At 36.1% G+C, this 27,580-nt stretch overlaps 1 protein-coding gene across 1 annotated transcript in view; it reads right to left on the bottom strand.

Annotated features, from left to right (window-relative positions):
- The window catches only part of ZSWIM6 (zinc finger SWIM-type containing 6), a 214,738-nt gene that overhangs the window by 18,589 nt on the left and 168,569 nt on the right, over positions 1–27,580 (bottom strand). Inside the window, exons 4-5 of the mRNA XM_036741249.1 lie at positions 25,670–25,820; positions 1,610–1,789 (exon numbers count right to left, since the gene is read on the bottom strand). Coding sequence (XP_036597144.1) covers positions 1,610–1,789; positions 25,670–25,820 — 331 coding nt within the window. The remainder of the gene's footprint in view (positions 1–1,609; positions 1,790–25,669; positions 25,821–27,580) is intronic.

Raw genomic sequence — 27,580 nt, 5'->3', positions numbered from 1 at the left:
GACAGAGGTCCTTTGTCAGGACTTCTCTCTCATCAATTACTGCTGTTAGATGTGGTCACTCTGCTAAGAATAGAAGCCAATGCTCTTGGGCAAAGCAGACAGACATCTTGCCCAAGGGAACCAAATTCTCGTTGCATATTCACCAGCCTGGTGAAATGTGCTGCTTAGTTTGGAGCCTGGTCTACTTCTCTAACAGGGTTCCCAGGCCTGCCAAGAGGCCACACTTCCACAAAGGGAACTGTAGGTAGGAGAGGAAGAAAAGGGAGTACACTATGTTGGAATGCCAATCCAGAGAGGAGAGAACAAGGAGTCAGTTAAGTACAAGACAGAGGGGAATAGAGGAGACTGTCTATACAAATTCAGGCATTTTCTTCCCTGGAAACTTGAAAGAATAGATGGTGAATGTCCAGGAAATTGGGGGTTGGAAGTGGGAGGACAGGGAGGGGATGACTAATTTGTTTTTAAGTCACTGAATATAATTTTCATGGATATTTAAGGACACCACAAGTTTCTAATATTGCAGTCACAAGACTGAAATCTTCAAAAGTTTCTTGGACACAGAGGGTAGAAATCCCTCTAAATGTCCAAATATCAGACCCGATACAGTGATTACTAAAGAACAATGCAAGATGATTTCTCTCTTTGTGGGAAATAAATATACTGTCCTGTTAGTAACCTTATTTCAGTCAAATTCAGGGTTTCATACCTATGAGAGAAGTACAAAACTGTACTTACAAAGCCATCAAAGGCCACATAAAGATTGGTATTAACTCAATTCTAGTCTTGGCCTATTTTAATTAATTACAGGAACTTTTCTATAGTTTTAAAAATCTGTAAAAAATTACAGGAAAAAAACCCCATTAATGCAAAAAGGAAAAAAAAAAGCTTATCAGGACAGCAGTCACAAAAATCAAGCACTATCAATTGGTTTAGATGATATTATGATAGATAAGTAAAAATAATAAATTTGGCTTCTGCATATAGTTTTTAAAATCCTAAAGAATTCAAACAACGGTCAGATATAAAAACAGAAGATTATGAAATGTGCACTTCCTGTACTAAAATAATTAACATAAAGAATTTTGTTCAACTATAATTTGTCAATGTGGTTAAATTTAACAGCTTAAATTAGACACGGGCCTCTGAACTAGAAACAGCATTCAAAAATCATCTAGTCCAATAATGTGAACCTAAAGCAGACATAAGTAATGGTCACCTACATGGTTCTTCAGGCATTCCATCATTCTCCTTCATCTATTTTTGATCACTTCCATCTTGTTTTTTTTTAAATTACAAAATATTATTTCTAAACAAAGTAGATAAGGATATAGTATTTTAACATTTGCTAAAGTCTCTAAGAAATCTACCAACCAAACTTTTCCCCCCCAAAAAATTATCTACACATCAAAAGATCTCAGGGGTCTGAGGGCTTAATTCAAATTAAAAAAAAAAGAAAAAAAATAATATACAAGTAAAAAATACATATCAAACCATTGAATTAAAGAGGTAATTCTAAAGTGGCTAAAATCAGTTTTCTTACTTTATTATTTGTCTTACGAAAACTGATTTTATGTGCGCATAACAATACAGAGTATCAATTTAGGCTAACCTTGGTTGGCATTTGCACCCTGAGGCAAAGCATTGGTTAAATTGGGCAGCTCATTTCCATGGTTCCCATCTTCCCAGGGACAAACATCAACGCTGTTCCATTTTTTCAGCTGTTTTAGCCAACTGGCCTTCTGTTCCAACTTGCAATGGGGATTTAAGACTATACACATCCACAGGGCCCCTGGAATATTCAAAAATAAAAACTTAAACACATGAAATTTTACAATAACAAATTAAAAACCATTTCTGAAATGGACGCAGGTTGCCATTGTAAAAACTCATTTCTTTTAGGTACTGGTTAACTGACTTCCTGGGATCAATAAGTCTTAATACAGAAGGTTTGAACCAGAGGCTCAAATCCCATTGTGTTAAAAACTATGAAAAATCCATAAAATGCTAATATTCAAGTTATTGTCCCAAAATGTGGGAAATTTCAAGATAAAGAAATTATACTATTCTAAAGACTTAATCTAATTTGTCAATTCAATCTCCAAAAGAATTTACAGTTCAAAATACCAAAGTAAACAATCCTACACATTTTCTAAATCTATGTACAAAAAGGAAACACTACTTTATGGGAACAAGTTCTCAAAATCTGTAAAACAAACAAACAAAAAATTCTGAAGGATTTAATTTTTTTTTTTGCAATTTTCTAAGCTCAGATTATATCATAGCAACTTTAAATTTCCCGTTTTCTCGCTTTCACAGACACAGATAAGTCTACACACACACACACAAAGGATGAAAGCTACTGTGCAAATCAACAAACTTACTTTTCAAATAAAACATACACAATATCCAGACTCAAAAAATTCAATCAAGAACTTTTATTCATGTCAATAAGATCATATTTACAAAACATTCAACCAAGCAACTTTTATAGAAAAGCATATTTTTTTTTCATAATGTTAGTAATTAACCTAAGAAATCGGTTTTACATTCTTTTAAAAAAATTTTCAAAGAAAAATAACTTGGACTGACATTTCACATATGCCATGAGTTCAGAAGCTGTATTGCTAGGTCTGCAAAACATGCCAAACAAATATAGTAGGGTCTGTAGCAGCAACTTTCAATGGAAATTGGTGTGTGTGTGTGTGTGTGTGCGCGCGCGCGCGCCTGTCTGTCTGTCTGTCTATGTGTTTCTAGGGAGGAAAAGGAGGGTGAGTGAGGGTGCTCAGGTGGGGAGAATTTTAAGAGGTCTATTTTAATGAAGAGGTTCTTAAGGTCAACACTGAAAAAAATTTAACACTTTACATAAATTATTTTACTTGCTCCTCACAATTCTGTGAACATAAGCATTATTATGTCCAATTGACAGATGAAGAAGGTAAAACTCAGGGGGCTAAAGGACTCACCCAATGTGACACAGCTAATATATAGCAGAGCCAGGACTCAAATCCAAGTCTTACAACCTTAGGCAAATCACTAAACCTTTCTGGGGTTGTTTCTTCATCTGCAAAATGAGCAGGATGGGTTAAATGATCTCTAGGTCCCTTCTGGAGCTATATCCTATGATTCCCAGTCCAATACTCTGTTGTTTTCATTCATTTTTCATCTAACTTGATTTGTTCACAAGAACTTATTTTGTTCATAATGTTTATAATTTTCTTATGAATTTCTCCAACTTAAAATGTGTTAAAAAATAAAACCAAAATAGATTCCCCATACCCTACCTCCCCACCTCTCATCAAAACAATAACAACAACAGACAAAACAGACTTTGGGAAATCGAAAGGAATTATGGTTACAATCTCTCTGGACCTCAGTTTCCTCATTTGTAAAATGAGCAAAGTTGGACTAGATCTAGAAGGCCTTCTCCAATTACAGCATTGAAACTTTCTCTATCTAAATGTGAATATTTTGCAACAATTTTCTTTAAAAATTGCTGGTACTTGGTGCTTCTGGCAAATAGTTTAGCCTGGTGGCATTCCATGACCCCAGGTATGAGAGTTATTTCTGAAGAATCACTTCACGAGCCAATGAAAACTGAGTGGGGAGCTATCAAATTCTTCCAACTCTTTCTCCCACACCAAAAGTCAGACAAATCAACTTTGGATGAAACCCGACTGTACTCTGCTGCAACAGTGAGATGTGAATTAAAATGATTACCCAAAATGTTTATAAACTTTCTGTCAGATAGACCTATGTACAAAATTGGGCAAAAATTAACCAAGAATTAATTATCTTTAAATAAGATTTAAGGAAGCATAATAAAGACTACTGAAACACTGCACTATTTATATAAAAAATAATACACAGATCAGGACAAAAACTACCATTTTTTTGCAGACCAGACTAAAAGTTTTCAAATATTACAAGATTGCATTTCCTAAGGCTTTAAAGGAAATAAAGAAATCAAACATCAAAGGTGTAGCACCTAGTGTTCAAGAATTTATGACTTATCATATGATTCTCCACTAAGAAATTTTATCATATGAGTCTACTTGTCTCAACAGAGCAAATTATGAGACAACAAGACAATCAAAGGGCTTCACTGAGGAGTGGAAGGGCACAGCTGCCCACGCTGGACAGCAGGAGGACACTCACAATGTTTTGAAGGGGCAACGAATCGAACTAACACATAATGGCTTGTGGTCCTGTCTGTCAGGTAGGATTCTGCAAATAAGAGTGCACAGCACAGTGTCTCCCACTTAGTAGGCACTCAATCAATGAAGGATGATTAAAAACAACAAAAGCTTTCATTCAAGCAGCCTAGAATGATGGAGATCTCGAGATCCTGGCTCTAGTTCCCACTCTGATGGGACTACTTAGCTCACAGCAATGTGGTGAAGTTCAAACTAAATAATATATGTAAAATGCTTTGTAACTAACTATAAAGAAATATCAGTTGCTGGTATTACAGTTCACTGTTAATGATGACACTAAGAATGTGACCTTGTACAAATATTTCAGGGCTGAATCCTCACCTATAGCATAAGCCCCATCTAACTTAACAGCTTTTGAATCAATTCTATACACTAGAAGGTCCATTCATATTAGTACAATTTTGATTAAGAATACATTTAATGCAGAAAAATAAAACTTTTTATCCAAAAGGTTTAGCTTAACATATTATAAATCAAATGCTAAATCAATAAATTTAATGCAACTGCATTTTATGAAAACTATATGTAAAACCAAATTTGATTACATAGTATCATAGTGTTTTAGAACTGGAAGACAGGTCATAGTCTACTTCTCTCATTTTCTAAATGAGAAAACAGAGGCTCCGAGAAGGTAAAGTAACTTTCTAATGTCACACACACCCTTCTCACCCCAAATCCAAATTTCTTTCCATTATAATACAAAGTCTCATTTGATAATATTGTGAAATGTCAAAGGAGCTCCATATTTAAAGAAAAGATACGACAAATCTTATTGTAATTTGATTATTTTTGCAAAGTGAAATTAACATTTAACAATAATTTCTGTCATCATGCACTTATCTACTATTCTTAAATTAAGGCCTACAGGTAGTAACTGCTATTATTTCTATTTTAAAAATGCACTCATAGACCAAATAAGAGATAAAACATGGTAAGTAAAATAGATAATTTTGATTACAAGAAATAAAAAGGCTTTTGCACAAACAAAACTAATGCAGTCAAAATTAGAAGGAAAACAGGAAATTAGGAGAAAAAAATTACAGCAAATTTCTCTGATAAAGCTTTCATTTCTCAAATATATAGAGAATTAAGCCAAATTTATAAAAATAAGAGCCATTCCCTAGTTGATAAATGGTTAAAGGATATGAACGAGCAATTTTCAGAAGAAGAAACCAAAATTATCAATAGTCGCATGAAAAAATGCTCTAAATCACTACTGATTAGAGAAATGTAAATTAAAACAACTCTGAGGTATCACCTCACACCTATCAGATTGGTTAACATGGCAGAAAAGGAATATGACAAATGCTGGAGGGGATGTGGAAAAACTAGGACACTAATGCACTATTGGTGGAGCTCAAATTAGTCTGACCTTCCTGGAGAACAATTTGGAACTATGCTCAAAGAACTATAAAAACGTACCTGTCTTTTGACCCAGCAACAGTACTACTAGGGCTATATCTCAAAGAGATCAAAGAAAAAGGAAAAGGACCTATTTGTAAAAAATAATACTTGCAGCAGGTCTTTTGAATCAGAAATTGGGATGTCCATCAACCGGGGAATGGCTGACCAAGTTGTGGTATATGATTGTGATGGAATTCTATTGGGCTGTGAGAAATGATGAGCAGGATTGTTTCAGAAAAATCTGGGAAGATTTACATGAACTAATGCAAAGTGAAGCAAGCAGAACCAGAAGACAACTTTACGCAATAACAATAATATTTTAAGGATGACCAACTGTGAAAAACTCAGCTTCTCTTAACAAGACAACAATCCATGACAATTGCAAAGGATCCATGATGAAAAATGCCATCCCACTTTCAGAGAGAGAACTGATGAACTCTGAATATAGATTGAAGCATATGTTTTAAATTTTATTTTTGTTTGTGTGTACGTTGTCTTTTGCAACATGGCTAATATGGCAATATATTTTGCATGACTTCACATGTATTGTTAAATTGCTTGCCTTCTCAATGGGTGGAGAAAGGGTGGGAAAAAGGGAAAGAATCTGGAACTTAAAATTTTTAAAAATGAATGTTAATTTTTTAATATGTAATTGAGAAATATTTAATAAAATAAATTTGACTAAATTTTTGGATCAGAAGATAAAGAACCATCATGATGGTGAACGCCATCAGGAGACATAGTGGATAGAGTATTGGGCCTGGAATCAGGAAGACCTGAGTTCAAATACGGATTCAAACACTTGCTGGCTATTGTGACCCTGGGCAAGTCACTTAACATCTGTTTACCTTAGTTTCCTCAACTATAAAATGCAGATAATAACAGCACCCGCTTCCCAGGATTGTTGTGAAGATCTAATGAGATAATATTTGTAACATGCAAAGTAAGTGCTATATAAATGTTGGCTATTATTGTCCTCATTATAATTTCTATGATAACTTTATGACCAAAGACATAGTAGCTTATAACAATGTTATAAATTTGTATCATATGCCAATCCAAATGGTTGAGCATTATTTCATTCTTTACTTGATGATATAAAACTATTCAGTCGGTTGCACTTTAGTTTTCCCAGAGCTCCTCCCTTATGGAATGACCCAGTTAGAAGTTTTTTAAAATGCATGAAAGTCATTAATTATTTAATAAGAGCTAGTAATTTCCTGGAAATCAAAATTACAATAAGAATTTTGGTAAGTTTTACTTTTCTCTATGTTTTAGAGAGAAAATGCTATAGGTATAAGGGAAATGACTCAAAATTAAGATTGGAAATGAAGAGATTTGGATGGAAGAGGCAGAATCAATTTGGGAGAAGTTTGGGGAAAGAGCAGTTTACTATTCATCTATCCATTAACTGTCTGGCTGGAGAATGGCTGCAGTCAGTTAACTATTGTTTTTATACACACACACACACACACACACACACACACATGCTGTTCATCTAACGTCCTCTTCAAAAGGTCAAATAGCACCTCCTTGCACATTCTTTACCTTGAAAATGTTAATAATAATACAAATGGGGCTGAAGGAGATTAAAAAGGATACTTTTTCATTTTAATTTTTTAGCAGCATGGAAAATCAATAGGTCAAATAAAATTCATTTTTATATTTCACAGTATACAACATTCTTAATATTATTAATAATAATAAATAATAAATAATAAATAATAATAATAATAATTAATTCTTAATATTTATATTTGTCTTGTAGACATCTAAAAGAAGGAGCCAGAATTTCAAGCATGAACCAATTAGCTATTCTTCTAGGAAAGCTATAGAATGTTTATGTGCATTTGCAAATAGATAATCACTGACAAAATTAACTGTGCTTAAAAATTGTGCTAGATAAGATAATACTAAAAATCTGACCCTAATTACAAAATATGAATAATTAATACATCCTAAATTCAGTTTTCTGTAATATATTTGGTCTACTATAATAAAATTCAGTTTTTCTGTCTCAGTCACCCTACATTTGGAAAATTATTTAAAATTCTGAAATCATCTTAAAATTTAGCAGTTTACTATCTAATTCATTGGCCTACAAGTAGAAGTTAGAATCCTGGGGGCTGGGGGTAGCTTGATCCTAAGAGGCATGTGATCAACCAATTAGAGGGTGGCAACATAGGTCACATCCCACCCTCCTTGATATCCGATCATAGGGGCTTATCTCTAACATTCTGCCCTTTCTGTTTACTGGAACTCTTAACCTCCCTCTTTCTGAGTGTCAGCCTTTCAGGGCAATTATAACCCAAACGCTATGCGGGCACTCACAATAGCAGCTGCAAAGGTGCCATTAGTAAATTTCACTTCTTTCACCTCCCCATAATTACCCTTCTCACCATGTCACCTCCTGGCTATGGCCGTCATCCTTGGGAGGATTTATGCTCTGGGGTAGTGACTGATGAATAGAAGACCTTCTTTTCTCCTTTTCATAAATTATTTTCATATACATACTGGGGATACACTTTCAAAAAATTGTTTGGATCAAAGAAAATTAGAACACCTAGTCTGTCTTAATCTGCCAAAAACTTCTGTGGAATTAAAAATCAAATATTCTCAGGTCATGCGACCTCAGTGGCCATTTCGTAGCTAAAGAAGCTAACGCCAAAATGATTTCACGAAGATCACAAATCCACTTTTTTCACTGTGCCAAGAATTGTTTACAAAGATCATTGAGTAAAACAGTTAGCAAAACATGGGGAAAATATGATGCATCTTAGAAACTTTAATTCTGACCTGAAACTCTGTGTGTGTGTGTGTGTGCACGCGCATGCGCGCACATGTGTGGGTGTTTACCCCCCCCCACACACATACACGCATACATCTATGTATCTATATATCTTCTTTTAATCAGAAAGAAACACCATTTGCATTCCAAACAGAAGACTGGTTATGACGTGGACACTGCTATGTGTTCATTTGACATGTAGAGAGGTATCTTAACTCATCTGACTATGCAACACCGTATGGCCAATGTACTATACATTTATATTTGCTGGAAAGTTTGGGCTTAATTAGGAAGCTTGATTCAAAAGCAAATAATTGCGGTCCTTTTGTTTTCATATCTTAAAATTAAGTAAAAACCCACAATGGTAAGGTATTGCTTAATATGAGTAACAACAAAAGGGCATCCAACAGGTGGCAAGATGAAGGAATGTGAACTTTAGTATCCTGGGAGTAAGCACATTTCAAATATGTACTGCACTGGCTGCTTGATTAATTTATCTCTAAAAACTCAGTCATGACTTAGACAACAGATATGACTCCAAGGAAATGATCAGTCAAAAAGAATTAGCTTCCATGAGGAAGCAACATTTTCATGGATTTTTTGGTCTTTTTATTTAAACCAGAAAAACAAAATTTCCCATTTAGCTCCCTTTATGAACAGCTAAAAAATTCCTATATTATTAAGTTTTTGGAAACTGAATGAATCCTAGTGAACTTTAATATCATAACACACCATCCACTATCTTCTACAGGGAATGTTTTCTTAAATTTGTTGCTTTGTAAAATTTATTAAAATCAGACATCCACGTAGTATAAAAAAGAAAAAAAAAGGAAAAAAAGGAAAGTATTACCAAAAAATTAAATGGCAGATACAAGGTTTCTCCCCACCTTTATTACTGTCAAATTGTTATTTAACTTTTCATGCCTTATCACCCAACTCTATTTCAAACACCTTAATGATAGTGACAGTGTTTTGTGTTACAAATGCAGGCAAAAATAGTTTATTTGATAAACATTATTATGTTTACCACTTATTTTCAGAGGCAAGTCATAGTTATAATGATTTTTCTTTTATGTGGAACAGAGGTCTGTATTAAAAAATGAAGGTAATCAGAAGTCCTACTAGAAAAAGCTCTAATTTAAGAATTGTTATTACAGAATATTATGGGCAAGGTAAATACTTCAATAGCACATAACCATAAAAACCCCAAGGAAAAATACTTGCAGTGTTCTGTCAAAATGGAAGCACAATTTTATTCATAAATGGAATTTCTTAATGTACTGGTTTTTCTATGGTCTTCAGGCTGATATGGGTGCTGTGTTTTTCAAAGAACAGAATGTTTTATTTTGCTCTAATTCTTTCTACTACTGAATTAAACTCTGATGTATTGGTCTTGACAAGTGCTTCATGCTGATTGTACTATGTATGATAGTATAATCACTCCCCATGTATTTCATACTGGCTGGCTGATTAATACAATAGATTACCTGCAGCACTGATGGCAGGGCAGAATCCTTGCCCTTGTTCATACTAAGTTCTGCATATGTGTGTATGCATGTCCACAATACTGGAAGTAGAGGGGAGGAGAAGAGGTTCTAGAGAACGGGGGGGGGGGGGGGAGAAAAAGAAGGAAAGAAGGATAGGAGGTAACCTAAGGCTCTTAAAATTTCTCCATCACTTTAAAAAATTTGCTACTTACTACCCTCAAATATGTGCTCTGCCTTGCATTTTTGTTCATTCCTTCAGAAAACTTTAAAAGTTTTGGTCTCAGTATAGTAATTGAGGAAGGAGGGAAAAGAAAACAATCAAGTTGATTCTGGTGCAGAAGAGCCATACAACAACAACAACAACAAAACGAAAGGATGACTGAGTAACTGAATAATGACAATATTCTAATGAAATCATAAATGCATGTACCTGTAAACATCTCTTAATAGGGTGGTTCAATGTTTTAAAAACAAGATACTGAGGCAGTGAGTGTTTAATAGATAATCTGAAGGTGTGTGTAACATATGGTCTAACATCTTTGTGCATTTAGTTTTATTCTTTACTAAATATTCTTCAGAAAAAGGAGAAGCAAGATAAACTTAATCATTTTTTTTTGAAAAGAGGAAAATTTTCACCTTGGTATCTTGTTGAATTTTATTCAGGTACATCTATGCCTGTTAAAACTTCACAAGAATGTCACAGGCAAGTTAGGATTTAACTTTTACCACCTCCTTTTCCTTAATGAATTCACTCTCCTCTTATGTATATATGCTCCAAGTCTACATATCTCCCAAACCAACAATCTTCGTTCCAGGCTCCTTGGTCTTCTATGCTGGATTCTTGTGCACTTTCCCAGTCTTTGCACATGCCCTCTACTCTTTAGTTTTCACATTCTCCCTTTTGGCAATATCACCCACTCTCATGTCTTCATACTACCTCTATGCATATGACTCCCAGTCTCTGTCTGGCCTATCCTCTGACTTTTCTTTACAGCTCCCATCTCTGTTCCCTATAGATCATCTCTACTTGGGTGTCCTAGGTCATGTCAACATGTCTAAAACTGAGTTCATCAGCTTTTCCTTGATGCCTATGATGCCTTCTGACATCACTATATCTGTCAGTGGCACCACGATTCACAGTCTCCCATGTTTAAATCTTGAGGTTATCTTAAGCCCCTCTCTTAGGGACCAAGTTCTGTTCAGTTCATCTCTCATATTCATACCTTTCTATTCCCACTGACATCACCTTAGTGTAGACCATCATTACCTCCTTCCTAGAATATTACGGTTGTCTCTAACTGAGTCTTACTGCTTCCATTATCTTTCCCTACCCCTAATCTATCTTTCAAACTACTATTAGAATAAACTTTTTAATGCACAGTTCTTCTCAGGTTACTCCTTTGATTAAAAATCTTCAGTGACTCCAGATTCAAGTTATGAATATATGTTATTCAAAATTCTTTGCCTGGCATTCAAGGTCCTCTATAATGTGACACCATGTTACCTTTACAGTTTTATTGGTCATTACTGGGCCCGGATTTGCTCAGAAAGAATGTAAACAGCAATTGTTTCTGTTTTGGCCAGAAAACCTGAAGGGGCCATTCTCTGCCTTATTACTGAATGGGCACTGCCTCAGTCAAACAGAGACCTGTTAAAGACCTTAGCTTAAAAAGGCCAAGGTCTCCCATTGCATCCTGGGCCATCTCCAGTTGTCTTGATCTATATCTGGCCGCTAGACCCAGATGGCTCCAGAGGAGCAAGTGAGACTGGTGACTATGCATAGTCCCCACTGACTTACACCATGGGCATCACCTCCCTGATATCAGAGTCCTTTTCAGGAAGGAAGGACAAACAACAACCACCTATGCTCCAGTCAAATCCCTGTTATTGCACTTTAAACTCCTTGAGGGCAGACTTACCTTTTTTCTATTCCCCTCTCGCACTCTCATTTGACATAGGGCTCTGTGTACATACTGCAAGTATTTAATAAATGTTGAATTAAATGCCTGCTTATCCCTCCAGGCTTGCTGTAGCAGGTTCAGAAATGAACAATCATGTCCCATAATGAATGGAGCTGAGAAGCACTAATTTAAAATAGAGGTTTAGTCATAATTCAGTCTCACATAGGGTCTGATGTCCATTACAAATAAGGGAAAGTGGGAGGCAGGGAAGGTTTATATGTCATGAATGATTCAGTTACTTCTGGTAGTACATCACACGTATATAGAGCTTGCAAAACTTCTCCCATATCAGATATAGCTGTTCCTAAATATATGAGAATCTTTTGCACTGACTGGGGCCAAAGTTAGAAAGTTCTGAAGTATATCCCCACCTCTTGTTATGAAAATTTTCTTTAAACGCTAATTCAATGTTGGAAAAAAAAAACTTCTGTTAAATTACATTAAGACAGACTTTCAAGTTCATTCTAAAATGGATCTGGCACACAAAAAAATTATCATGTTCTCTCCTGTCACAGGCCCCGAGATATTCAACAGCAGTTTAAATAAATATTTCTCCAAGTCAAACTGCTCTTGAAAAAAATAGCTACTTTTAAGCCTGCCTAAGAGCTAGGATAATTGACTTTGTTTCCTTTCATCAATCTCCTTTAGTTTTTACTCCTCATTATGACTATCAACAACACTAGTTTCCTGTTGTGAAATCTACAGATATCAGGAATGCTATGATGGGAAACTTTCTAAACCTAACCTGATCTTCTGTCATGTTCCTTCCTCTATAGTTTCTTCTTCCCCAATCACATAGCCTGATAACTAGGACTCGTCTGGGTGTAACCTTTTTCAGTATTTTGTCAAGCAAAAACTAATGTGAGAGTAGGATAAACCTCTCTTAGTTTCTTGAGAGCATGGTAAGATTTACTTGACAAAAAGTTGAAATGAGAGGAAAATAGAAAATTAAGGCAAAAATGAATGAAAATATGAGTTGGTAAAAGAGAAGTTAACACATTACAAAGATGCACTGTCATTCTTATTTGTCACTATTACTTAAAAGACAGGATATGACAATGGTTTCTTAAGTAAGCTAATCTATCACAAATTGGCAAGTTTTATTGGCAATATACTATAGGAAATGTAGTTTGAAAATGGACTATCTCACTTTCACCAGTTAATAAACAGTCTGACTTTGGATCACAATTCTTTGTATTCAATTGGACTAGATATCAGAATTCATTCTGAAGCACAATGAAAAGATAGATAACCAGATCAGAGTTTTGCAAAAACACCCTGCAATAATGTAGCGGTACCAACCTTGGGAGTTCCTACACAAGGCCAATGCAAGCCAAAACTGTATTTGCTAATGAATACTAATACCAAATTTAATCATTACTTGTTTTATCAGAATCATGATGTTACATTCATGAGAGAGATTAGAAAAAAGGCATTCTGCGGTATTGTAAAGTTTAAAAATAAGATGACTGAGAAAGGGGGTATAAAAATAAAAGCAATTTAACTGTCTTATCCTCCACTTTTTAAAAATTGAAATGACATTAAAACTACATACACTGGGAGAGAAAATTTGAAGAAAATGTTATCTTCTATTAGAAAACAAAAACTGTGCATAGTAATATACCACTCTAAGAAAATTGCAATTTCCTAGTAAAAACTATTCAAGATTTCAAAGATCTCATGACTTCTTCACAAAAAGTAACAGAAAGGAAACAAAGTTTATAAATATGTGTTGCCTGATTCCTTTTAAGGCCATAGGCATTTCTAATTTTCAAGACAAAATTAATAAATGACCACGATGGGAATTTTCCAGCAGAAAAATCTGTGTTTGGCATGCTCAGCTCCCAAGGAGTACTAATAGAATATAGCTTATTTGATTTTACATTAATTGATATGGATGGGGGAGATAACCCCCTTTACCAATTTAATAAAACTGATTCAATCTTAAGGGGGGAATATCTACTTTGTAATGAGGCTCTGATCCCTGACAAGATTTTCCCCAAAGTGGTAGAGTCTTTGAATTGAGTACATTTACCAAAATGGAGGAAATAACTCTGGTATATGGACTTCTCCATCACACATCATTTCTCATTATTCCCCTACACTGATGCCCTTTCCTACAATCACACTAATTTGCTTGGTCTGTCTCACATGTTCACATTATTCCTTTTTTCCAGCATCTCCATTTCTCCTCTCTCACCTTATCTGCTCTAAAATCCACATCAAATTCAGTTTTACAAGACTACTTTCCACTAATTTGCATTAATTTAATGACAAACTGTTTTGCAAAAGGGTTCTTCTTTTGTTTCATATACATGTTTAAATCCTCCCTTCCTCCTGCTTCCTTCACCAAATGCCTAGCACAGGCAGGTATAGGGGAAAAGGCACTAGGTGGAGTCAGGAAACCTGTCTAGGAAATAAGGAAGGAAGGTTTTATTAAGCTCCTATTATGTGCTGGTTGCTGTGCTAAATGCTTTAAAAATGTTATCTCATTTAATATTAACAATAGTCCCATAAGATAGATGGTCTTATTATTCTTATTTTGCAGTTGAGGAAACTGGGCAAACAGCAGTTAAATTAGTTACCTAGGGTTACATAGTTAGGAAGTGTCTGAGGCCAGATTGAACTCAGGTCTTTTGGGCCCAGGGCTCTATCCACTTAACTGCTAGTAAGTAGTGTGATCATGGATTAAGTATCTTAATCTGTATGAACCTCAATTTCCTCACCCATAAAATGAGGGGAGCTAGGAAAAAGAGCTAGGAAAATGATGCTGATATTGGTATGTTTTGACTGTGTTGCATTCTATGTAAGTCAAGTCTACAAAATGGTGGGCAGCAGGCCCAGAAAGACTACTGAGAGGAAAGTTCAAAACTTCCCTCAACTGAACATGGGTTACTAAGTCTATGTATTTACCACATGCTTCCTAGAATTCAAGAGGCTCTGGGAATTTCTGTTTTCCCAAGTCTGTCTCCACATTATGAAACCCAATTAGGCTCCTTGAAAGACATAGAAATGATTATCCTGTATTGTAGTAATCACTAGGTTACTCTGTTTCTCAGATAATGGAGTTGGAACCACGTGTTGCCTCCCTCTGCTATCAAAATGTTGGGGCTTGAAGCTCAATGTAGATGAGGATTCCAAGAGTAAAAGGAAGCAAGAGACACATAATGTATCACACAGAGAAAGAACTAATGGTTGTTTCTTTAGGATCAAGTAGTTGGCACTTTTAAGTATCCCAAGTAAAGATATAAAAATTCAAATGTCTCCAAGTACCAGGGTAATCTGGCGATGTGTGAACAGACTTCTAATTCTCCTGGATCCTAAGTCCTACATGGTCCCTGGCAGTACTCAAGATACCTCACCCCCACCCCAAACTGGCTTCTCAGCTCTAAACTGGCATTCTGGCTTTGACTTCATTTGAAAAAAGAATCTAACCTTGCAACAAGATTCACACTAGAAACAGATACTTAACTATGGCTATTTTTGCTTACAAGTAGAGAGTGAGGGCCAACATTTTGCCAGGAAAGAAATTTATACCCAGATCAGAAACTTTGCAAAAGGGGATGGGGGCAGAATTTTGTTCAAAATATTAAGTAAGCAAAGATTACTAATTACAACAAAATTGATCTAACTCTATACAAGTTGTAATAGCAAGACTCAGGCAATAACAAGCCTTTTCTACCTTAAAAAAAAATAAAACCAAAACCCATTTTGTTTTTTAGAACATGCTCTCAGATAAAAATACTTGAATCTTCTTAAAAATAAAAAGTACTTAAAATTTGATAAAATATTACATAACACATGGAAATCTGAGATTTTTTCCCTTGATAAAGCTGTAATTAAATCTTATTTAACTATGACCTCTAATGACATCTTTTTAAATTAGATTTTAATAGATTGGCAGCCATAACCTATAGTTATACAGAACAAAGTAAAATTACAGTTTAGGAGTAGTTTCAAGGAAAGAGAACAGTCAGTACAGATGAGAGGTTACAGTATATCCACTCATCCCTAAAGGATCCCATGGTAATTAAGCACACTGAACAGATAGCCATTACAGCTAACAGTAGTTGCTCCCGCTGCCAATCACTACTAGGATGTTCCTTGGAATCAAAAGGTTTATCCCCCTTTCTGAGAGCTGCTTTCAAGACAATTTGCATGTGATTTAAGAAATGGACTGGTTGAAAAAGTGTATTTCGTAAAGGTCTTACAAAATGCAAAGCTCTTTCTGTAAGAGGGCTTTATTCCTATGTTGTTTTTTAATTCTCATTGTTTCTTACATAGTTGAGTAGAATGCAATATAAATACTGATTCTGAGCTCACTGGCATAGAACTGAAAAAAAAATGAATGTAGCCTATCAGGCAATTAATATTTAAAAACTGACTTGTCTTAATGTTGTCCATTTGGCTTACCTAAGTGTTCATGCAGGTGCACTATATAACACTGCTTCAGTAACAGACAGATGCATACACTCCATAACAGGCAATGGGGTATAACGAAATCAGCTCTGGATTTGGATTTAGAGGACCCAAGTTCAAAACCTGTTTCTGTCCCTCACTCCCTATAAGACCTCAGGCAAATTATTGATCCTCCCAGGTCTTGGTTTCCCCTCATATATAAAATGATGGTGGTTGGACTAGATGACCCACAAAGAACCTGTACAGCTATAAACCACAAAACTAAATGAAATATTTTCTTTTAAGGAAAAATATATCAAAAATAATCCAACCAAATCAGTTGAGCACCATGGATTCATGTCTTGGAAGAGCAGTAAATATGTGGATTATTTCAATCTGTTAGCTTTTAGGGATGGGATGGTACCGGTCCTGCCAAGTACAACCACGAACCAGTCTGCATCCATTAAAGAAAAAGAGGAAATGCCCCAAATGGTCTTACATTACTGGAAAAATCCATCTCCCAAATGCCCTGTGCTAAAGTTATAGTAAGGCAGGTATAGTCTGAAAATGATGGAAAATGAGAGGGAAAAAATTTCTCTGGCATGGGCAGGAATCAAATATCAAACCTCCATGTTGACAATCTATTGGGTGCTATCATTCCACCAAGCAGCAAAGATGCTTGTTTCAGATTCTTTTACTTGACTGCTTTCATCAGATTAAGCCCTTTCATGCTGTGAGTCTTTTTCCCCCAGTGCATCGGCCATTGCCAGAAATGGACACAATGAATCCACCGGTGCTAAGGAGTTAAGCATCTGAGATTTAATTTAACAGTTTCAGCTTTATTAAGCTGTCACAAGAACGGCCCCACTTTGATAACAGTAGCTGCTCCAATTATGGCTTGGTTTAGGGTTGACAAGTATAATGATTCATTCGTGGCACATGAGAAGCAATAAAAGGTTGTTTTGCATTACAGCTTTAAAAATGTGGGCACTTTTTTCATTTAATTTGTCACTTAGCTTTTGCTAAGAGGACATTTAAATTGCAGTAAAAGGCAAATGGGGCTTTTAGTTTAAATGTAATCCCCATATTTAAATGATCTGTAATGGCGCAGTGTTCGAGTGGGAACACTATTGTCTCACAGTGGGCCCTGATGGTGACATGTGACATTTGTATTCAGGTCCTGTATTATCCATGTGGCTAAAGGGCTTCCAATTTCATTTCACAGCCAGAAGCCTGTAGAAAACACCAATTAACTTGCAGATCCCATTTGCCGACAAAACTCAGCCTCTTCTCAATGTCTGGCATCTGGCAGTACTCAGCATTTAATTCCAAAGCAGAGCCTTGAAGCAATGTGATCCCTGCACTGGGGCACAAAGTCAAATTTCCCCCTTTTATTAAGAAATAAAATCTTTTCCTTCTGTTGCCCAGGACCAACTTTAAGTTAATTTTTTGACCCAATATTAAGATGTCATCGCTAAAATCACTTTGCCTGGAATTCTTCAAAGACGGAATTTGGGGCAGGGAAAGGATGACGACTGGCCTTTTCATAGAACCAGATTAGTCAGTGAAACAGAGATCTGAAAAAACATACCATACTGGATTTATAATTTTACCCCTTTGATATTTCAATTCACATTGGGCTAGTTACTGATGACAGAGAGGAAACAGGAAGAATGAAGAGAATACAGAGAGGGAAACAGCATTCCTCATACAAAACTAAAGTTAAGAGTACTTTTATTGTTCTAGAAGATCTCTGACCTGATGTAGAATCTGGGGGGAGAAAGTCAAAATTAGCATGTAGGATTTATGACTCTAATAGAATATAAATTTCCAACTGAAATTCATAAATTTCACAAATCAATTTGGAAAAAATGCAACTTTGAGAGGTGGGATATGAGTTCAGATTAGAGTTGAAAATGATACTTTTCTTTAAGGACTATATCACTTTATCTTGTTTTTAATTAAAATTTCTATGTGTTAATTCCTCCCCTGTTGTTAAGAACCAGTCATTTGTAAAATATAATCCTGAACTTTCTTGCCTGAACATTTGAAAAAGAGATTTCTTAAATTTTGTTACTTTATTATTAGAGCATATTTTTATAAGTTATTCATGACAGTTTTTTCAAAAGGCTTAACCTTTTAAAAACTAGATAAATAGGCAAGTTAAGGCGACTTAGACATTTATAGGAAAGATGTGGAAGTTTAACCCAAACTACTAGATAATATTTTAATGCTGAATTGTCTTTCTTCAAAAGCTATTAGTCTAGTATCAGAATTACCTCTCTCATCTTAAATCAGTCCCCCAATTACTCTGAAACAATCTACTGCAATGGTAGAGAAACAGAACAACAAAACCTCAAGAGTAAAAGAAACCATACAGAATCCCTTGTTCAACATCCTTAACAGGTGTCTGTCTAGTCTCTGCTTAAGTGCTGATGAAGCCTAAGCTATTACTTAAGCTTTGCACAAATGAAACTCAAAGTTATTACAGTATGCTTAAAACAGAATTCTAGAAAAAGTGACATCAATTGTATTCTAGCAGCTGTCCTGAAGAAAACTTAATCTATGAAGTCTTCATTCAACTAAGGTTTTTATTTATACTGCATGTAACCTCATTAATTCTTGGTTTTATCAAATCACAAATAAAATTTTGCAATCAAAACCAATTTCTGAACTTGATGTTTATTCAATGAAATTTCAGCAATTCCATTTCCTCATATGAGGATTGCAAATTCTTTTTTATCCTACTTAACTGTACACTTGCTCTGGCGCTTTCTCTCTCTCTCTCTCTCTCTCTCTCTCTCTCTCTCTCTCTCTCTCTCTCTCTCCCCCCCCCCAACATTTAAAATTTGATTTAAAAAAAAATCAAATTAAGGGATGAGAGAGGAATATATTGAGAGAGGGAGAAAGGGAGAGATAGAATGGGGTAAATTATTATCTCATATAAAAGTGGCAAGAAAAAGCAGTTCTGTTGGGAGGGAACAGATGGCAGGTGAGGGGGAATGAGTGAATCTCACACTCATTGGATTTGACCTGAGGAGGGAATAACATACACACTCAATTGGGTATCTTACTCCCCAGGAAAGAAGGAAGGAGGAAGGCAATCAAAAAGGGGGAATGATAGAAGGGAGGGCAGACGGGGGAGGAGGTAATCAAAAGCAAACACTTTTCAAAAGGACAGGGTCAAGGGAGAAAATCAGATAAAGGGGGATAGCATAGGAAGGAGCAAAATATAGTTAGTCTTTCACTACATGAGTATTGTGGAAAGGTTTTGCATAATGATACACATGTGGCCTATTTTGAATTGCTTGCCTTCTTAGGGAGCGTGGGTGGGGAGGGAAGAGGGGAGAGAATTTGGAACTCAAAGCTTTAAAAGAAGATGTCAAAAAAATTTTTTTGCATGCAACTAGGAAATACAATATACAGGCAATGGGATATAAACATCTATCTTGCCCTACAATAAAGTAAGGGAAAAGGGGATGGGGGGGAGTGGGGTGACAGAAGGGAAGGCTGACTGGGGAACGGGGCAATCAGAATATATGCCATCTTGGAGTGGGGGGAGAGGGTAGAAATGGGGAGAAAATCTGTAATTCAAACTCTTATGAAAATTAATGCTGAAAACTAAAAATATTAAATAAACAAATAATCATGTTTTACAAAAAAAAGAAAAGCGGAAAAGACCTATTTGCAGAAAAATATTTACAGCAACTCTCTTTGTGGTGGTAAAGAGTTGGAAATTAAGGGGATGCCCATCAACTGGGAATGTCTAAACAAGTTATGGTATGTGATTATGACGGAATACTACTGGGATATAAGAGATGACAGGCACAATGGTGTTAGAAAAACCTGGAGTCATATGAATTGATGCAAAGTGAAGTGAGCAGAACCAAGAGAACACTGTACATAACAACAGCAAAACTGTATAATGATCAACTGCGTGTGACTTAGCTATTCTGATCAAGATAATTCCAAAGAACTTATGATGAAAAATGCTGTCTACTTCCACAGATAGAAGTGATGAGATCTGAGTGCAGATCAGAGCATAATTCTTTCACTTTCTTTATTTTTGGCAACATGGCTAATATGGAAATGTTTCGCAAGACTTCACATGTGTAATTGATACTGGGTTTTTTTTGCCTTTTTAATGGGTGAGGTGGGAGCAGGAGAATGGGGAAAAATATGGAATTTAAATTAAAAAACAATAAATATAAATTTATTTTAAAAAAGAAATGATGAGCAGGATGGTTTCAGAAAAACTTGGGAAGACATATGAACTGATGCAAAGTGAAGTGAGCAGAACCAGGAAACCATTGTACACAATAACAGTATCACTATAAGAATGATCAACTGTGAAAGAGTCTCATCAAGACAACGTTCCAAGACAATTCCAAAGGAACCATGATGAAAAATGCTAGCTACATCCAAAGAAAGAACTGATGAACTATGAGTGCATTCTGAAGTATATTTTTAAACTTTCTTTTTTTCCTTGTTTTGTGTGTGAGCTTTCTTTTGCAACATGGATGGCATGTAAACTTCAGACATATAATCAGTATCATATTACTTACATTCTACAGGGATGGGGGAACAGTGGGAGGGAAAGAGAGAATGTGGAGATCAAAAGTTTAAAAATGAATGTTAAAATATTTTTACATGTAATTGGGAAATATTTAAACATACACATACATATACATATATACATACAAACATATATATTTAAAAGAAATTGTTTTCTCCACAGAAGAGATAAAACCATGGATACAATAGGTCTGGTGCAAATGGCTGGCTGAGTCCTTCTAAAGAGAAACAAGGGGCTATTGTTCCATTTAGTTTTAACCTCGAAGTACATTCTGGTTTCACCTACAGAAAGAATAGCAATACTGACACTGTGTAGATGGTTTTATTAAGAACTGAACAATAAACACCTTTTCACAGGATGACTATTTTCTCTCACTTTATGGTGTATGGTAAAGTGAAAAGGCAACAATGAAGATGAATGCAGGTTGTTCGCCAATATCTATGACAAAGGATGAAAAGGAGATAAATGGCAGGAAGATCTCAGTAAGATGTGCCAAACTAAGTCAATGGGAAAGCAGATGGGGATAAACATTTATGTAGTACCTACTATGTACCAGGCACATGGCTAAGCACTTTACAAATATTATCTCATTTGATCAGTGTTTGCTCTTCCTCTCATGATATCCTCATCTGAAGAGTCACCTCCTTTGGGAAGAAGAGGTAGGGCTTGATGTAAAGTGAGGTAAACAAAAATAGAACAATACCACGCACAATGACCATACACTGGAAAAACATCAACAAAACAAATGAAATGTAATGTTACAAAATTATATTAAAAAATGAAGAAGTATTTGTTGAACACTTATGTGCAAAGCACAGCTCTAAGTGCTGAGACACAAATGGAAAAGTTGGCCCCAGCTCTCAAAAAGCTCCTGTTTTATGAAGGTGACCCCAAAACAACCTCATAGGAGGTTCTGGCAGCAAGCCAGGTGAAAAAGTCCAGTGATTGTTAGGGAGTACCAAAAAAGTATATGCTAATACATTTCCTTTATTGTCACGTGTATTAATAAAACCATATTTATTTCTTACATAGATACAGTCGACAAGCACCAAGTAGTCCTGGTGGTGATAACTTTCTCCCCTGGTCTTCAGTTACTATAGCTATGGAGGAGGTGAGAGCTATAAGATCCACAAAAGCTGTTATCAGGTGGTCCCTCCACAGAGGCTGCTCCTCTGGCCTACGGCTCTGGGGGCCAGCCTGGAAGCAGGGTTAATGCCTTGGAAGGACTGCGGTTTTTCTAGGGGCTCCTGGGTCCAAGGTGATAGTCTGACTCACTTGGCATACATCACCCCCATCTCTCCCCTTCAGGATGCTTGATGCACCTGTCAGGCCAATTTGCCTGGCCCGGTCAGTGGCAGTGGACTGACAACTGGTGTTGGTGGTGGCAGGGATAGTGGCCACCTTCTTCACAAAAGTTGCCCCTGTCAACAACAGCTGCAAAGGATAAGATGGAGGAAGGGCTGCTGGTTTGCGGGGGTGGCAAGGAGGGGAAGCACTGCCATTCTTGGGACTCTGAAGCACAGCAGAGTCTTGGCCTATCACAACTTAGGTGTGAAGGGAGATAGAGGGCAAGGTGGCAGCAGTGGTTTGTTCTTCCTGGTATATGCTGCCCCCCCACCTCTCCCTCAGGAAGCCTTGCTGCTCTAGCTAGGCTGGTTTATTAAGAGCAGGCTTGGCCCTAAAGAACAGATAGGAGAAGGCAGCCTCTGCCCCCATCTTTGTAAAGGTATGGGACTCTATGTGTGGAACACTGTATATAATGCTATGCTTTTTTGACATGTTGGTTATTTTTGCCAGACTGATTATACTTCTTCCCTTTTTTAAAAAAAGAAATTCTTTTTTGTTGTTGTTGTGAGAGAACACTTGCAGGAAGAAAGAGGTAGGATAAAAGCGTTGGGAAACAAAACTGAGGGGAAAAGCCAAAACCAAAAGAAAGTGATTTTTTTTAAAAAAAGTAAAAGTTGGATGGTGCTAGATAGGGTGTACCCTGAATAATATCACACAAAAATTAAAACTACTATATTTTAACAAAGAAGAAACAACTAGGTACTATAATGTGGAAGTTTATTTCTGAATCCACTCTCTCTGGATAGGAAGACAATAGATTTGTTAGAGCGAATATTAAAATGGCAGCGGCAACCACAGATATTTACATAGTGCTTTTAAAATTTACAAAGCACTTTACACAAATTATTTCATTTGATATTCCCAACAACCATATAAGGTACTATAGCTATTATTATTTCCTGTTTTATATGTAAAGAAAATGTCAAAGAGGTTAAATGATTCACCCAAGGTCACACTGACACAATTCACAAAGGAATTGTGAATAATTACAACAGTACCAACTTGATCTATTCAAGCCAATTATTTACACAGAAAAAACGGGAAATGGAGAAAGGAAAAGATAATGGTGTTGTTTAGCAACATCTTGTGCAGAAGTTTAATTACTAGGAAGTGAATGCCACAAAAGCACCCAAAACCACCTCAATCAACAACAAATAACTTTGTTCAGTGATGCTCTGATTATCAATATCAATTAAGGCATTAAATGGGTTGATATATGCTCACCAAAAAAAGCACTTACTGCTGTCACGGAGGACATGCATCTCATAGTCAAAACAATAGAATCATATATAGAGGTGAAGTCATCCATATGCTCCTGCTTATAAATAACATTATATTGATTGTATCAAGCCCAGGGATTCTACAGAGCCTTGTTAACTTAATTCACAAGCTTCAAAAGGATTTGACCTAATAATCCACACAAAGGGAAAATCTGAGTGAAGAATGCCTGCTTTCAGCTCAATTCAAGTTAACAAATATTCATCAAGGACTTACTCTGTCCAAAGTACTAAGCAAGGCTCTGGAGGTACAAAGACTTATGAAAGAAATTGCCCCTGACCTCCAGGAGAGCATTATACTGGGGGAGGATACAACACTCATAGAAACAAGTCTAAGAAAAATTTAGGAGGGAGACGGCACTGACAACTTGGGGAAGTCAGGGAAGACTTTTAAAAGACAATACATATAGATGGAGAAGAAAAGAGGACTCATCCTGGGTGACTTAAGAATGCAGGAGGGAGATAAAAGTCCAATAAAAAAGCAGTCAGGCAGATAAGAGGGAGAAAACAGCATATGGAAGCCAAAGGAGAAGTGTAGGACTAGGAAGAGAGGGTAGTTAACAGTATGGAAAGCTACAGAGAGGGCAAGGAGAGTAAGGCTGGGATAAAGGCCAAATGGCTGAACAGTCCACTGACTTGACAGACAACATGATGATATACAACACTCCATGTGGAGTCAGGGAACCTGAATTCAATGCTATCGCTGACATTTATTAGTTGTGTACTCACAGGCAAATATATCTTAACCTCTCAGCGTCTGAGTTTCCTATGTGTAAAATGGGTAAAATGATTCCTACATTACTGATGTCACAGTTTTGAATAAAGCACTCTGTGAATCTTAAAGTGCAATGAGTATCTTAAAGTATATGATTTAGTATTATGATTATTACTGGACCAAGAAAGCAGGTTGAACAGCATTTTGGAAATTGTTCATCACTTTTAACTCTTCCAAGATGCTCCCTGAAACAAAACCCCACCTTTTTTACACCAATATTCCTCCAGTGAAACTATATGGTTGTGGACTTACTACCACGATCTCTAAAGAATTAAAACCATGGGTTTTGGAACAGAAAGATAGTGTTAACGAGCTGCATGCAGCTTGTTACCAACCATAAATTCTGCACAAAAACAGTGTAAAAAGGTGATGAATGACTGGAAAAGGAGGAAGACTATTCATACGGCATGGACAGAGCAAATACTGTACTGGTTCCTATGCAATGTTCAGCGATCTAAAAGGTTTCAGTAAAATTTGAGGGTCTCCTGTAAAAGAATTTAGAGGAGAACTGAACAACAGCTGTACAATAAGAGATGATATGAACGGATTATAATCTTTCCTATTAGAAGGAATCCCCAAATTGATGAGATCATGGCTCCACTGTGTACATAAAATGTCACTTACTGATTTTTAGTGGAATAACATTTTTCTTTTTCAGAAGCTGAATAAGTATCCTAACTACGTAAAGATCCTTCAAAGTACATATTCATGGCTGACTATTTTAAGTAATTTAAATGGTGCTTTTCTTGAATATTCAGTATTCTAAAGATTCCTGGATATGTGATTGTTAGAAAAAAAAATGATGGAATCTGGGACTATCCAGCACAATCCATATCAGTTCTTTATTTCTCAGGTGATGAAAAACCACATTATATGATTCCCTGAATTTCCATCAACACCTTAATATTTAGAAAATGGCTAGCAGGCTTTTCAGACTCATAACCTCTAACATATCACCAATGCCTTCAAGGATTTGTGAAATCAACGACTAAAATTCATTGAGTCCTTTCAATCCCTAAGACCAAAATGATCTAAATCAGCAGTAGCTCAATGAAAATTCTTATTAAATACAGTTTATTTTGTTAGAAAAAACCAAGAATTTAAAATTAAAACAACTGAATTGATTTCAGATTTTCTTTTAAATTTAGAGTCATTCTCCATCAGTAACACTATTAGCTACATGGCATATTTTAAAGTTAAATAGTTACTTTGTCTAAGGTATGTGAAAACTGATTTATAAAGGAGATTTCTAAGCCAGTTTTATTCCCTGCCAAATGCCACCACAAAATTCACATTACTTTAATTCTCTTGACCAAACAGCTAAGACTTGAGTTAACAACAGGAACAAGATCTACATAATCCTGACCTTGAAATGTTCAACTCTCCCAGTGTTCGTTATATACAAGAATTCAACTGTAATTGTTGTAGAATATCATATTTACCAAGTTCGTCCCAGAGCTGCCTATACTTGTCAGTCATTGCAGTGCCTTGTTGCCTCCAAAGTGAGAGACGGGGGTCAGCCATGAACTGCTCTGTTATCAATGTCAACATTCGAGCGCCATTCGAGTCCCTCATCTTCAACATCTCTCTCACCTAAGGAAAACAGGACACTTACAAATAAATTTGCAAGAAAAACACCACCAAAAGGAAGACTAATTTCTTTAAAAAAAAAAAAAAGCTTTGCACTAGCTCTTCCTCTGCAAACAAAACAGAGCAGCTATCAATGCTCTCCACCTCCAAAATGCTCTGTGTCTATTGGGCATTTACTTATCTGCATACATGTTGTTTCCCGCTAGTAGATTCTAAGCTCCTTGAGGGCAGGTCTAATTTCATCTTTGCTCTGCATCTCCAGCACCTCACACAGTGCCCAACACATAATCAATGTGTATGCATAAACTGATTAAAATGTATCAGAACAACTTTCATGCAGAACTATTTGGTTTATATTTTGTTCTACAAATTTGGACAAGGAAAAAAGAATAAACTATTTCACCCATTCAACAAAAATGCATTGTTTTGAAGGCATCACTCAGAAATAACCTTCATCCTTCAACATTAATACTTTATACAATTCATATTAATAATGCACATATAGTAGCAACTATGTAATTCATGCTTCAGCAAACCACAAAAAGAAGTATAGCAGCAAATGCAGATTTCTGAGAATATAATTTTACCAAGGCCAAGTTTCAGTATGATTCTACTATTTTGTTGGGATGTGGCAAAGGGTCTTTATGACAACCTACTCTTTCCCATGATATTATAAAGGACACAGTGATATGACGACTCTCCAAATGGTTTGCTCCTCATTTCAAAGGCTGGAATTAAAATGCTACTCAAGAAGATTCACTAGGAAGTTTGTTTCCAGGCACACAGTTTATACTTCTGCTTCTGATTTCAATTAAGAATCCACTCATGATATGTCCTTTAAAGACTTTATACTACAGCCTTCTAAAATAGTATGCTGGAATCTGTGGGCTCTTAAAGGCTATGCTAGCAGAAAACAAGTGCCAAAAGGTCTTACAGCAGTCAGAAAAGTGTTAAGCAGAGAAACAGGTGATAAATTCTATGCCTGCTGCCTGAAAACTGGCCTAGCTGAATTCAGAAAGTCTCACCACTAAGCTGGTGCATTGTGGTGAATTTTTCAGGACAGAACAATTTATAAAGACTAACTGAAGTGTGGATGTCATGTGATATGTTTCACTGGAGGAAGTACCCAAGCCAATGAAATCGTGAATCCTAAGTACTGAAGTATTCCCTTATTGCTACTTTAATAAACAAAACAAAACACTGTTGTTCTGCCTGTTAATTCAGGTGAAATTGCTTTTGCAATGGCAAATGGGAAAAGGTGAGAATGCTGGTCCATTAGGTCTTTTGCTCTGTACTAAAATGATTCACGAGCTAAAATTATGAGAACTTCTGACTTAGACAAGCCTAGGTTGGCCTCTCCTATAAGCATCTTCCCTTCCTCTGCATTCTCTCATATCATATTCAACATTAATTAAAGGTAATATGAGAACCTCAGAAAACCTCTTGGCTGAGAACATAGGCTGATTTATTCATTTTAGTAATGTAGAGAATACAGTCAGGTATTCAACAACTCTGAAGCTCAGTTGTACACTAGTTTCCTTATCAATGAAAAATAATGGGAGAGAAAGGAGAATTTTTGTTACTGGCTACTCTGTGTAGCGCAGGTGGAGAGAGGAAAGGCAAATATTTAATAAAGCAACAAATTCCTCAGACATGAGCTTAAGTTCTTGAAAGTGAAGGTAACAGAGAAACTGCTTCAGGACTGAACCCCTATCAGGTAAGATTTCCCTGAGTTCACATCAGGAAGCCATAGGGTGAAGAGC

The sequence above is a fragment of the Trichosurus vulpecula genome, chromosome 1 (assembly GCF_011100635.1).
Source record: "Trichosurus vulpecula isolate mTriVul1 chromosome 1, mTriVul1.pri, whole genome shotgun sequence".
In the NCBI taxonomy this organism is placed as follows: Eukaryota; Metazoa; Chordata; class Mammalia; order Diprotodontia; family Phalangeridae; genus Trichosurus; species Trichosurus vulpecula.
The sequence above is the reverse complement of the archived record's forward strand: the minus strand, read 5'-3'. Positions and strand labels throughout refer to the sequence as shown.